Source organism: Megalobrama amblycephala, linkage group LG10 (genome assembly GCF_018812025.1).
Source record: "Megalobrama amblycephala isolate DHTTF-2021 linkage group LG10, ASM1881202v1, whole genome shotgun sequence".
NCBI classification, from domain to species: Eukaryota; Metazoa; Chordata; class Actinopteri; order Cypriniformes; family Xenocyprididae; genus Megalobrama; species Megalobrama amblycephala.
In genome coordinates, this window is record NC_063053.1 from 14,475,095 (window position 1) to 14,489,166 (window position 14,072).

General features: G+C 38.2%; 2 protein-coding genes across 3 annotated transcripts in view; both read right to left on the reverse strand.

Moving 5' to 3' along the window:
- The window catches only part of psda (pleckstrin and Sec7 domain containing a), a 32,371-nt gene extending 29,940 nt beyond the window's left edge, over positions 1-2,431 (reverse strand). The window contains exon 1 of the mRNA XM_048204731.1: positions 74-2,431. Within this exon, the coding sequence (XP_048060688.1) occupies positions 74-2,299 (2,226 nt within the window). The 5' untranslated portion in view covers positions 2,300-2,431. The remainder of the gene's footprint in view (positions 1-73) is intronic.
- Positions 2,432-7,699: 5,268 nt separating this feature from the next.
- LOC125276835 (probable E3 ubiquitin-protein ligase MID2) lies at positions 7,700-14,054 on the reverse strand. 2 transcript variants are annotated; one of them, XM_048204736.1, is made up of 7 exons: positions 13,916-14,054; positions 12,748-13,289; positions 10,649-10,738; positions 10,186-10,419; positions 10,037-10,059; positions 9,448-9,581; positions 7,700-8,378 (listed from the first exon to the last, which is right to left on the reverse strand). In XM_048204736.1, the coding sequence occupies exons 2-7, from the start codon at positions 13,213-13,215 to the stop codon at positions 7,813-7,815; spliced, it is 1,515 nt and encodes a 504-aa protein (XP_048060693.1). In that variant the 5' UTR covers positions 13,216-13,289; positions 13,916-14,054; the 3' UTR covers positions 7,700-7,812. The 2 variants fall into 2 exon arrangements, with proteins under 2 accessions (XP_048060693.1, XP_048060692.1); XM_048204735.1 differs by having other exon boundaries at positions 10,643-10,738.
- Between the last annotated feature and the right edge of the window lie 18 nt (positions 14,055-14,072).

Below are 14,072 nucleotides of genomic sequence, written 5' to 3' on the forward strand. Positions count from 1 at the left end.
TGAATTATCAGATAATATCATACAGAGAATCAGAGCATTAGAGTAATCTAAAGATGTACCTATATGGAATCACCTGTATGCCTGTGTTTCCAGAGTCAGAACTCCTCTGGCTGGTTCTGCTAGATGTCTCAGATGATATGCAGTCTTTCTCATGTAGAGTGCTCTCTATAAGGCTGCCTGTGACTCCACTGGAGCTCTGTGATGCTGTACCACTCCACTCTTTGTTATTCCGAGTGTCACCTTTCATCTCATTGAACTGCATTGAGACCCTACGATGGTTCTCTTGAGAGCCCGATGTAGCTGGACTATTTCTCTTAGGATTGTTCACCTCCCTCAAGCTTTCCTTGTCTCTGGCTAAGCACTCTTCTGTCCCATTCTTTTGATGAGAGGCCCAGCTTGCTGGAGTCTCTGGGTTAGGCCTTGTAAAAGGTCTCCTGCTGCTATCTGGACTGTCTTTGTGACTTCTAAGAGTATCATTCTGCCAACATTCATAGTTAGGTGTATGATTGTTTCTTGTGTACTGGGAGGGCAGGTGCCGGTGCAAAGTCGGGCTGTCCTTTCCCACCAACTCTATTCTCTCTATCCGTGGGTCTCGTATGGGAGAGGACGATATTACATCTGATCGGTTCAACCTTGCTGGAGCTGCAGGAGATGTACTTCTAATGTGGGGTAAAAGAGGGGTTGTTTGAACAGAGTGGTGACCAGTCTCGACAGACTCGTGTTTCCAATTGTGCTCCTGAGCAGGAAGGTTGCAATTAGAGTGAGTTTTTTCTCCAGAGCTTTGAAAGCTAGCATAGAGTTGAGGCTCTCTTGAATGACCCAGATGGGGACTTTCAGACCTCACTGTGTCAGTCGATGATGGGGTTGGGGATGGAGACCTCCTGGCTTCCATAAGTATGGAGAGTTTGGTGGCTTCCTCAGCTAATTTACGAGCCATTTCAGGACTTGTGGCTGGGGATACGCTCCTCCATCCACTCAGTTGGTTAGCTTCTTCTACATTATTTTTGGAGTTGGCCAGGTTGAAATTAACTCTGTGGGCTTGCCGTGGACTATCATTCATGGAATGACTGATTCTTTGATTGCTAGATGGTTGAGTTACAATCATAGCTGGCAATTCATGTTGAATAGCTGTAGGCTTACAGGATGGTAAATTTGGGCGATACCTATACCCTTGTGCTCTTTGGTTGGAGACCTCCTGAGAGTTGACGGTTGAGTGTGACATAGTAAAGTAGGTTTGCTTGGCATGGTTAGACAGTTGGTCTGTAGCAGGGCTCCTAGGAAGTCTATAAAATGAACTATTCCGCTCATGGTCCATGATTGTTGCTTTAGTGGGCAGGGTCCTAGAACTGCATGGTATAACTGGTGACCCAGACCAAGACCGACAGCGACGTTGTTCTCCATTCCTGACATCATGATCTCTATCAGGACAGTTGCCTGCCAGTTTTTGCCTTAGTTGTGGGGAACCAAATTCCTCCAATGCCCGATGGGTGGCTTCCCTGGCAACAGAGTCTAGAGTTGCCCGCCTAAAACTGGGGGTATTTATATGTGAGTTCCCCAAACCTTGACTAAGCTGTTTTGAGCTACAGTTGTTCATGGACTCCAAGCCGTTGAACCACACTGGGTCACTAAGCCTTTTCCTGAGGTGGTTAGGAGTAGCTCGGTCCTCCATGGTTCTGTTGAAGGGATTCTGAGGCTCGCTTTGGCACAAAGAGCTATACTGACCATCTACAGATTTAATTTTAGCTTTTTCAATGTAACTGAAAGTGGCAACAGATCTCCTCCCTTCATCCCCTCCTTTCATCTTAGTTTGGCTGCATGCCTTACGAGTTCCACTAGGAGTAGGAGGGGCAGTAAACCATCCTGAAAAGTGAGGTTCCCTTCCAAGGAAGGGGTCACGTTCAGAAGGAGCACACACCAAGTGACATGTATTTCCAGTGGATCCTGTTTGAAAAGCAGAGAGTAACTGGTTTATCTCATCATAAGGTAGACTCTTTTGGTGCTGGGTGGCCGTTTGTTCAGAGTCATGTCCTGGATGTAGCTGAAAACTTACGGAGTGCCTAGATGTTGATTTACTGGAGGCCAGGCTCTGAGTGCTGCTTCCACCTTTATGTAGGACTCCACGTTGAGATGTCCGGGCATGTGGGGCATTAGGGCCACCATACTGAGACTGTTGAAGGATATCGGGTGCTGTCAACATGAGGGAGTCTGTTTTCTCCACATCTCCCAGGTCTTTTCCCTCTTCATCAGAGACAGATCTCACCTCTACGTAGAGGTGGAGGATTTTACCTGACTGAGACATGACTGACAGTAGCCTGCAGATAGGACAACACCTGTTCTCTGTAATTGATTAATCAACACTGGTCATCTTGTTTGCTCTGTAAGTTTGTTGGAGTTCACATCTGAGAGAGAGATTGGAGTCCATCCAAAATCATCCTCTAAATCACCTATAAGAAACAAAAAAGAAGAAACTTTAAGGGTAAGCTAACATCCATTGAAACAAGTTCCTCCTTCAGTTAAGACGAAATACACAAATTCCCCAGTTCTGTGTGACCCATTTTATTTTAAATAACACCAATAATGTATTACACATTAAATAATAATTTCTCATCTGTTATGCAACTTGTTATACGGTATTATACATTTCTATACAATATGACATTTATACATTGACCCACATATTAGCTCTAGTCTACAGTATTTTGAACTCTCATTTGAAGTGACATGCATTTAAAAGAAAGACACTAAAGCACACATCTTGTGTAAAGAGACTTGTGAACTAACTACCTTGACTCCTCTTGCTATACTGTACTCCTCCAAATCAAGCTGAGCTTGTTTACTAATGACAAGAAGATCTAAATGTGTAGTATGCTAATTAAAGAATGTAAGGCAAACTCCGCATACGTAAGCACCTCAGTATTGCTGCTGGCAGGCTCCCATCTCACCCCCTCTTCATATTACATACACAGTGGTGACTAAAATTTACTGTAGCTCTCTCAGAGGTATAGTAAGGTATAATATGATTACCTACATGTCTTGCCATACCTACATGGAATTAATTAATGAATCCTTAAGTGTAATAAGATAATAATCATACTACTCACATCCCATGCTGGTTAGGCTAGCTGGTAGCTAGGCTAGCTAACTGCATCCAAAAACATAACATATCCTGGTGACCATACAGAACTATTTTCTCCTGTAATGCATTCAGAAAAGCCTTAACATCTGCATTAGACTGCAATCATCTTTACAAAACTATGAAGTCAGTTCACGTTAAATAAAATACAGTAGACCTACTGCATACAGCTCAGAGGCTGATCATTACAAACTGCTTTAGAGGATTCATTCTCTTTGACTCTCTTTAAGCTATTCTAACATCTCACATGCAAGTCTGCCACAGCTGCTTGTGCTCTGTCAGCTCTTGTGAGAGAGGGGAAGTGTGGCTGCGATTGGATGTGTGCCAGGTGTTGCGCTCAATTGATTGAGTCGTATGCAGCCGGCATCATGACCACCACTGCAGTTATGGGGGAGGAGGCGGGGAAGGACAGTGCACAGTTTTCCTTAAAGACCACACACGTGCTCAAACACATGTATGGGAGCAGTTTAGGCCTCTCTCTCTCTCTCTTCATATACACACAGGTTATTAATCACATTTACAAACCCAACACTAATAACACCACAGAGTCAAACTACACAGACAGGGAAAACGCACTAATATTTGAAATAACTCTTATACTGTAATTAGACAATCTGAAACATTTGGATGCAAATAGCAGATTTTCACATTCAAAGCCCTTATGTACTATAGTCTTCCTGCAGTCCTTTAGCTGAAATGTATTGACTGTATACTGCTTGCCTAGTAACTTAATCCGTTTTACATGTTCCAAGGTAACTTGTAACAACTTGAAATTGATCCCCCTTTAATTAACTCTTTGGATCAAATTCCTTGACTGAAAGAACATGCCACATTCATGACAATATACTCTCAGATGTTTGTGAATTAACTAAATATTTGCAATGTAGCAAGAATAATTCATTGAGATTAAACCTACAATGTTATTTCAATTATGAAAAAAAAACTTTTGAGCTTTCACATCTTTAAAAGTCCCAAAGATTACAAAGAGGATGGTGCAATTAAGTTTCTTAAAATATTGCAGAGCACTGATCTAGCATATCCATGAACTATTGACTTTCTCAGAAATTTAAAAAAAATTGGTGTACTATTTTATTTCTGTAATCACTGAAAACGTTAAAATTAGCTGAAGGAAAGTTACTCAAATGCATATATTTTATATATCTACTTTCTGTTACGCAGGCCATTTAGACCTACTTTTTCTGTGCTGTAGCTAATAGGATTCCTCCAACCCCTCCTCCTGTCCTCACTCCTCTAACTGTTACATGAACAGGCACATAGATACTAATTACAGTCAAACCCCTCCCTTTACCTGTTAACTCCCCTCTCAACAGCTCCGTCCCATCCGCTACACTGCAGCAGTGGGAACCCAGAAAATTCCCTCCTTCAGAGTCTTCAGAAAAACTGCCTATTGATGTGTTAGTAGTCTCTGTGCCTCCCTCTCTTCTCCACAGAAAACAAAAACAGCTCTCTGAGCCTTACTGGCTCACGCATACTGGATTTACGCCACCCACACGACTTAGTGCGTCTTCTACAATGCCCCTGCCCCCCCCCCCCCCCCCCCCCCACACTGAAAACCTGTCTTAGCCCAACAGGACTTCCTGCACTCACCCTGTCACTCATATTCTTAAGACCCACCTCGTTCTAAATGAGCCAATCAGGTGCGCCAGCTCTCTGTCTGTTCTGTGACAGGTGGCAAAAGGTTCAGCTCATTCTGCAGAGGGGGGCCTAGACAGAGGGAAAGCCCCTTGTAAATAGACTTATACAGTAACAGGGGTTGAGAAAAGGCCGCTGGGATTACAACCAGTGATCTCAACAGAAACAATCCTGAGTCTCAGCAGACACATTATCACAGTGTAAAATAAAATGAATTTAAAGTATGTCATAGCTACTAGTTGCTGTTCTTTCACTGACATTTTTACAATATTAAATAGTTTAATAAAATTATGCATTAAAGTGAAAAAGAAATGACTGTCATGTGGCAGAATCATAATGATTAGCTGTGCTTGCATTAGAGAAAACTCTTAGCTACTTACAGATTATCTAGTGTCAACAGCACTATGTCTGTGATTCTGTTCCCAGCATGCATTGCGGCATTTGTTATTTAACGTTTTCATTTTTATTGTTACTACATGTATTTGCTGGCTTATTTTGTTTTCTGGCCTGTTTGTGATTTTGCTAAATGTAAAAAAAAAAATCCCAAATCCAATAGTTAAAGGAATAGTTCACACAAAAATGGACATTTTGACATTATTTACTCCCTCATGTCATTCCAAAACTGTATGACTTTTTTCTTTCAATGAAATACATAAAAACGTATTCTGAGAAATGTTTCAGTGCTTTTATTTTTGTCCTTACATTGGAAACATTTGCTCCAATGTTTTTTTGGTTCCCAACGTTGTTACACAGAAGAAAGTCGGTCATATAGGTTTGGAATGACATGAGAGCGAGTAAATGATTACAATTTTTATTTTTGGGTGGACTATTTCTTTAAATGCTGAAGATCACTTGTGATGCACATTGAATCTAGGCTTGTTAAAGTGTTAAACCTTTTAATTAACCTTGTTGATCACTGCATAATGACTGCTTTTTTTTAGCATATATTGCACATGCCTACTGTATATAAAGGTTGTGAATTTACTGTAGTATGACCTAAGGCACCAACAGATGAATACAAAATTTAATCAAATGCTTGTTTTCTTTTAAATAAAAATATAAGGAGAGATGTTTAGAATTAAAAAAAAAAAAAAAACACGTCTCTTAATGTAGCTCTTGGCAGGACCCAGCCTCAGCAATGATATACTAGCCACTTTTAATGAGTCACTCAAATATTTTATGCATTCAGCACAGTATATAGGCTAACAGCACAGTGCTTGCTGCCTCAAGAGGATTGTGTTACATAAATCAGCAAAACTTCAAGTCAAAGCCATGGTCTTGAGGTTAGCGCATGTGCTTTCATTCACTCTCTCCCTACAACTTCCTGTCCCCCTTCACTAAATATAGTACAGAAGATAACATGACAGCTGTTAACATGATGTAATTGTGTAATTAACATAACTATATGGATTATTTATATGCTAAAAAAAAAGTACTATATATAATTAAAAATGATTTACAACAAAGACTGGGTCCACAAGTCTGAGACCACTAGTGAAAGTGCATCTTTTATGCATTTTTATAATTTATTACAAAAAAAAAAAAATGAATTACAAATGATATTATTAGCACAACAATTTTGCAAAACCTACTTTGTTATTTAAGATGTTTCTTATCAGGATTAAATTAGACTTATTTCAATGTGGACTTTTGGATCACACTGTATATACAATTTTTAAAATGTTGATGTTGATTTCCAAGTTAATTGTAAACTATCCATATCTATTAAAAATGCCAAAGTTTAGGCATAAGACATAAGTGTGCTATACAAACATTGTACAACTCAGCTGACCTCCCACATACACAAACGTGCTGGGCACTGGGTAGAGCTGTCCTGCATTACCTACTGTTATTTGAGAGCTTTGGAAAGAATAGTTTACTCAGACTGACTGATCTTAGACATTAGCTTCTAAGGTGACTGATAACTATACAATGGATGTCTAGGGTATACACCAGGTCTATGATCAAAAATTAAAGCACATGAGTTCAATTATAGATTCATAATATATACACGTTTTTTCTGCAACCACTAAAAGTAAGTTTCCACTAAGTTACTGGGAAAGTGCTGATATAGCCTAGAATCAATCCAATAACAACACCATTTGAAGAAAGCTTTGTTCTTTACTTATAAGAAACAAAAATAGAGGGACGAGCAACTTCACATACCTGATGGGACCATGAAGAGGTGCAGATGCAGCAGATATTCAATGCTTCATCGTTTCATTGTGCATATGAGGTGCTGAAGTGGACAGCTACGCTGTAGGAAAACTCCAACAGCAGACCAAGCCGTCAGTATACTGTACTTGTGCCCGTGTCTTTAGGGAGTGCCTGTATCACATTATCAGAGCACTGGCAGGAGGCCCATCTCAGCTTAAGGTGGACTACAACTTTGTCAAGAAAGGTTTTCTATCATCTAAAACTGGTCAAACTCAGGTTTTATGGACAAATATACTAAACTGAGCACAGTCATAAATAAAAGTAATCTTCTAGCCTAGTTATATTTCTATATAATATCTTGTTACTCCTTGCAGTTACTTTGACAATTTGAACTAAAAGTTTAAATTTTAAATTGAGCAGGCGTGTAGGTAAAGGGACAGTACACTTAAAAATGTAATTCTGTCATCATTTGTTCACCCTTGTATTATACAATAAGAGTAAATGAGGTCCAAAACAGAATTGGACCCCACCTACTTTCACTGTATGGACAGAAAACTGCAAATGATGAAAGAATTATGTTGTTAGGTAAACTATCCCTTTAAAATAAAATAAAGATATAATTTGCAAGTTGTCAAAAATATTCCTCTTTCTCACACCCCTTTCAGATTAAAAACTCCCAGATCACAATGAGACATGGGTTAATTATTATGCAGTACCTATCCGTAGTTGCAGAAATTACACAAAAAAAGAAACAAAGAGAATGTGAGATATTTACTGTGATAACTACACCATTAAATGGACAGATACACACTATATAAGCCATGTATTATTATTGTAAAGGAAATGGATTGAGCATTTTGTGAGGCGCTTTACGAAATATTTTTGTTTCGTAAATTGACAATGGAAAGAGGCTGAGAGTTTTGGCCATTTATGTCAATACAAGGATTAAAAATGGGACAAACTGGGCCAGAAAACTCAACATGGAATGAGTGGAGCAAAGTTAGCGTATCTCCATCATAGAAAGACATGGCTCCTTTCGGGATATCTACCCAAACTCCTAGTTTTTGGATTGTTTTGCTCACTGCCAGGGACTTTTCATTTGAGTCCTGACAAACAAGATATTTTCCATTTCCATGATAGATGTAGCAGAACGTATTGTTAAAGTCACCGTTGAGATGCTCAGAATCCTGATCTCTTGTAGCTGACCCATATGACAGGCCAATCAACCAATAGGGTTTCTTCCAGACGGCCACCTCCCAGTAGTGGGAGCCGCTGGAGAATCTCTCCTTTGCCTGGACGCTGTACTGAGAGCTGATGTTTGTTTTCCGTTTCCTTTCCGGGGTTGGTTTCTTACTCCAGTGTACCTCCAGCTTGTCTGCTGAGACCTTTAACTCAGGGTGTGCCGTCTCCGGGTCTAAGCTTACTGCTCTGAGACCTGCAGGTGGCAAGGTTTGATATGTTAGACCAGCGGTTCCCAAACTGGGGTACGCGTACCCCTGGGGGTACGTGAGGTGACAAAAGGGGGTACGCACCTTAATTACCTTATTCTACCTTAAAATTACCTCATCATTTGCAGTCAAAAATGAATGTATCCACAAAAGCAGCATGGATATGATAGATTGCGTGCCGAATCTGCTGCCTTAAATCGCGCTAAATTACTACCGTTCTCAACAATGCACCTTTGTAAAAGTGGGGATTTAACACTTATTCGCATAAAGGACAAATATAAACACAGATAGTGGATTGATATCGATTTAAGGCTCGAACTTTCTTCGATACAAAAACATACCTTGTGTGAGTTCTTGTATTTAATATTGATAACGAGCAAGAATGCAACTGTTCCCAAATATCCACATGACTGCAAAGGTGACATTATTATACAACAGGTCAAAAAATATAACGTACATTTTAAACACAGAAGTAGACTATTTACTGTATTTTGCAATGAAATAATAACGAAAACCACAGCAGAACTACAACACACGTCTGTGTTTCGCGAACAATTCTGCGGCTTTGAACGAATCGTGAGAGTCAATGATTCAGTGATTCATTCACAGCCACTTGCTTCGTTACTGAATGAATGACTCGATGACTCACTCATAAAAACAGTGACTTGCTGCCACCTGCTGGCGGTTTTAGTTTAATATTTAAAAGCTTTACTTAGTTTTACCATCGTTGCATATTTCTCTATTGAACATTTTTTTTGTTTAAAACATTATTTATTTTATAAAATTATTCATAAAGGTAAAAAAAAATGCACTGGAAAATCAATTTAGAGGGCAAATATTGTCCCTTATGGTAAAGGTGTGACTGCAGTTGAAATGGAAGAGAGGGGGTACGCAGAAGGATGGTGATCCCTTCAGGGGGTACTCCAAGCAAAAAAGTTTGGGAACCACTGTGTTAGACTATAAGGTAGATATATTGTACTTTTTATTTAAGTCTAAGTATGTCTTTTATCATTGTGCAACGTCTTTTATCATTGTGCATTGAAACATCACACTTACTAGACCACAGCCGCTGAGTGTTGTGAAAGACAACTTCATCTAAGTTATCAACCAGCTGCTCGACTGTCTTCATCTTGTCTGAGGTGCTGTATTCTTGCTCTATCAGAGACAAAAGTGGCAATTCCACCTGGGACCTAGAGCGATGATGAGGGATTCTTTTAAATATTGATTTTGGTATTAATGTACCGTAGCATAGTGGGAATTTTTTTAAGACCCATAAAATAAAGTATTATTTTATGGATGTGTATAAAAATATCTTGTTCACATAATCCACAGAGTACGGAGGGACAAGGTGATGGAAAAAATATGAGATGGGAGGAAAATATATATATTTCAATGCTTTTGCGTTCACTCGCAAAAGTTTAGCATTCCCCGAGAAACTTTGCGTTCGCCCGCAAAGAAGTCAAAAGTTTTGCGAGCGGACGCAAAGTTCCTTGGAGGAAGACAAAACATTTGTGAGATAATGCAAAAGCATTGACATATATTTTTTCCTCCCATCTCATTTTTTTTTTTTCATCACCATGTCCCTTTAGGGGCTCCGTAGATACAGTAGGTACAATTTAAAGGGAATGCAGTAAAAAGAACTCACCCAAGTCTATTATTTTTGAGATGCTGCAAAAAAAAAGTTTTCTGTTATTGATAGACTACAGATGAAAAAGAAAAAAAGAAAAATATCCACTCAAAAATCAATCCCACTGACTGTGAAACTGTAATCAAAGACTTTGCTATAATATGCACCTGAAGAAATAAGATGTCATTTTCTTCCTCTAGGAGAGATTGGCTTGATCTTAGGGCAGCATTGATATCTTTAACATGACACTCCAGTGACTCATTTCTCCATCTCAGCCACTTCTTGGTGTAAAATTCTTCTGTTTCCAGAATGGCCAACATCAGCTTCTGATCCTCCTCAATCTGGGCTTTTATCTTGTTGTATTTCTCAACTATTCTGAGTCTGTATGCTTCTGCATTTTCCTGAAAAACACCACAAGATTGACAAAAAAGTCAAAGCCTGATGAACTCAACTCAGTTGACAAAGAAAGCATATTAGATTATCTCTTGCTACAATGGATTTGAATAGTGTTGCCACTTCATTCATTTAAAAAATATGATTTCAAATCAAAATAAACTGAGAAGTGCAGTATACATTTATTTTGTTGGTTTGATTGATTCAGAAAGCTCATATTGGAATACCCACCGACACCTCTGAAAATAATGGCTCCAAATCTTTCATAGCAGACTCAGCTAAATGTCTCCTCTGTAGAAGAAGTGATTTGTTGGTCTCCAACACTCTCTAAAAAACAAAAAGATACAGTATGTTTCCATAAATTCTCAATACACTGTTACTTCACACAAAATTATAGGCATAATAATGTTATTTATCTGATAAAAAATATATGCAAGTCAAAACAGATCTCTTAATTTTTATTTAAAAAAAAACATTAAAATCCACTTCATACAAAAATGACCCAAATACACGATGAGAATATCATTTCATTTATGTACTAAATTATATGTATTTATAATACACATAGTTTATATATTTATTTATATATTAAGTTTTTACTTTTAACATGTACCTTTTTAATAACTTTGCAAATGTTTTCCTTTAATATATCATGGACACTTCTATTTGTAATTGACCAATCTATCAAAATTACATATATATACAGTGTGTGCAGAATTATTAGGCAAGTTGATTTTCTGATCATATTTTTTTCCCAAGCACATTTTACCAATTCCAATCCACATCAATCTTAATAACTACTATTAATATTGTTTTTAATCATTTATAAGTGATATATAATTGTTCATGAAGGCTGGAAATGAAAAATGCCTTATATTCAGGTGTGCAGAATTATTAGGCAAGTTTTCTTTTACAGGCAAAATGAGCCAACAAAGAGATTTAACTCAGACTGAAAAGTCAAAAATTATTAAATACTCATGAGAAGGACGCAATACTAATGCAATACTAGAAATTGCAAAGTTAAAGCATGACCAAGTGACAGCAAAATGCTCATTGGGTCAGCGGGGTCAGACAAAAACAGGTGGAAAAGAAAAGACACGTTAACTGCAAAATAATTAAGAATTATGTGTGAAACCATCAGGAACCCTTTAGTCTCCAGCGCCACCATTTTCCAGAACTGCAACCTACCTGGAGTCTCCAGAAGTGCAAGGTCTCAGGATCTCAGAGACTTAGGTTAGCTAAAGAATCCTAAAAAATGACCCGCACTTGATAAGAATCACAAGCTGAAGTGTTATAAAATACATGAAGACTGGGTTTTTATAGGCCTTATAAACCGACAGCTTGAGAGTGACTCCTGAAGGACCAGCACCACATCCTCTTGTACCACTGTTTGAAGAATTTATCTTCCAGAATCTGGGAGTAAGTTTTGGAAGATCATTTTTAGTCCATCTCTGCAAGACAGACATTTCAGGATAAGAGATGGACTAAAAGTGAACTCAAACACCTTACTGCCAGATTCTGGATAAATTCTTCAAACAGTGGTACAAGAGGATGTGGTGCTGGTCCATCAGGAGTCATTCTCAAGCTGTCTGTCTATAAGCCCTATTAAAACCCAGTCTTCATGTATTTTATAACACTTCAGCTTGTGATTCTTATCAAGTGCAGGTCATTTTTTAGGATTCTTTAGCTAACCTAAGTCTCTGAGATCCTAACACCTTGCACTTCTGGAGACTCCAGGTAGGTTGCAGCTCTGGAAAATGGTGGCGCTGGAGACTAAAGGGTTCCTGATGGTTTCACACTTAATTCTTCACCTTAATTCTTAATTATTTTGCAGTTAACATGTGTCTTTTCTTTTCCACCTGTTTTTGTCTGACCCCGCTGACCCAATGAGCATTTTGCTGTCCCTTGGTCATGCTTTAACTTTGCAATTTCTAGTATTGCATTAGTATTGCGTCCTTCTCATGAGTATTTAATAATTTTTGACTTTTCAGTCTGAGTTAAATCTCTTTTTTGGCTCATTTTGCCTGTAAAAGAAAACTTGCCTAATAATTCTGCACACCTGAATATAAGGCATTTTTCATTTCCAGCCTTCATGAACAATTATATATCACTTATAAATGATTAAAAACAATATTAATAGTAGTTATTAAGATTGATGTGGATTGGAATTGGTAAAATGTGCTTGGGAAAAAAATATGATCAGAAAATCAACTTGCCTAATAATTCTGCACTCCCTGTATATATATATATATATATATATATATATATATATATATATATATTTATTTTATTTTTTTTACTCATTAAAACCCATTTTCATGAATTGAAGCCCTTACCTTGAATTCTGAGCATGCCTTTTGAAGCGTAACAGCTTGGTGGTTTTTGTGTGCCCCAAGTGCAATGCACAGGCAACACACAGTGGTCTGGTCCTCCTGACAGAATAGTTTCAGCTCCTCCCCATGCTCCTTACACTTGAAGGAAATCAAGTCCTCTGTTACTTCGATGAGAGAGTGCCCTCGTAAAGCCTCTCTCTGCTGGTGCAGAAGAGTGTGAGCAGAGCACAGGGAGGCATCGCAGGTCAGGCAGCTCTTCACAGCCACCTCAGTCTTCCCAATGCACTGATCACACATGATAATGGAGCGTGACATGTGAGATGATCCTTCCAGCAAAGGTGCTCTTGAAAAGACATCCTGAACTTTCCTTTGAAGATCTGAGTTGATCTCAAGCTTAAGGTCAGAAGGAAGGAGGATCTGACACTCCGGACAGAACAGTGGCCCTTCTCTAGATGCTTTGGGGTCATCCATGTTCCAGACCACTCGGATGCAGGTTTGGCAGAAGTTGTGCCCACATGGAAGGCGTACAGGGTCTGTAAAGGGCTCTACACAAACAGGACATTTTAGTTCTTCTTCTTGAGCGTCCATGTCAGCAGACCTTCTACTGTGTGTGTGTGGTGGCTTGGCATGAATATTTCAAAGATGAGGCTTAGGTTTCAATGCCATTTTGTTATAAGTGTATTAAATTACAATAAGCTGTGCATGTAATGCAACAATATATAAAATATTTTAAAATAACTATGACATGCAGGTGATATTCAAGTCTTTCTTATTTCAAGTTCAACCTCAAATATTAAAGTTAACCACACCAAAAGGCAAATATTGTCAAATTTTTAAGTGTCAAAAAAAGCTGTAAAATTAAATTTTTTATCTTTTTGCAAGCCTATATTTTCATTCTTTTTGTTTATATATAATTTCATATTTTGAACTTTAATTTCATATCAGTATTTGTACATTTGTAAATTCTGTCTAACAGCATTTATGCCGCCTTTGTGCAGCATTAAACAGTGTGTATATAAACGCACCATTTTGTGGTTTGGATTACAATATGCGTTACATATTTACAAATTAATTTGAAGACCCACGTGTATAATTATTATACCGCACATGTGTTTTATTAATCTAAAACACCTGAAATAAATACAAATTCACATAGCAAAAACATCCTTACCATGTTTACTTTCAAAAATGTGCCTCAAAAGCTACTATTTCTTCCGTTTGTTGTCTTGGTAACCACAAAATTCTGTCCCATTACAGAAAATAACGATATTATTGCCAGTTTTTTTTTTTTTTTTTTCATTTATATATGACGTGTGTTATGTGGTGCT

Excerpts from the sequence above, each read along its gene's own strand:
- LOC125276835 (XM_048204735.1), bottom strand. The coding sequence starts at position 13,215 with ATGGATGACCCCAAAGCATCTAGAGAAGGGCCACTGTTCTGTCCGGAG. Across the intron at positions 10,420-10,642 it reads CATTATTTTCAGAGGTGTCG|GAAAATGCAGAAGCATACAG; the intron begins GTGGGTATTCCA and ends GGTGTTTTTCAG. Across the intron at positions 9,582-10,036 it reads CTCAAAAATAATAGACTTGG|GTCCCAGGTGGAATTGCCAC; the intron begins GTGAGTTCTTTT and ends TCATCGCTCTAG.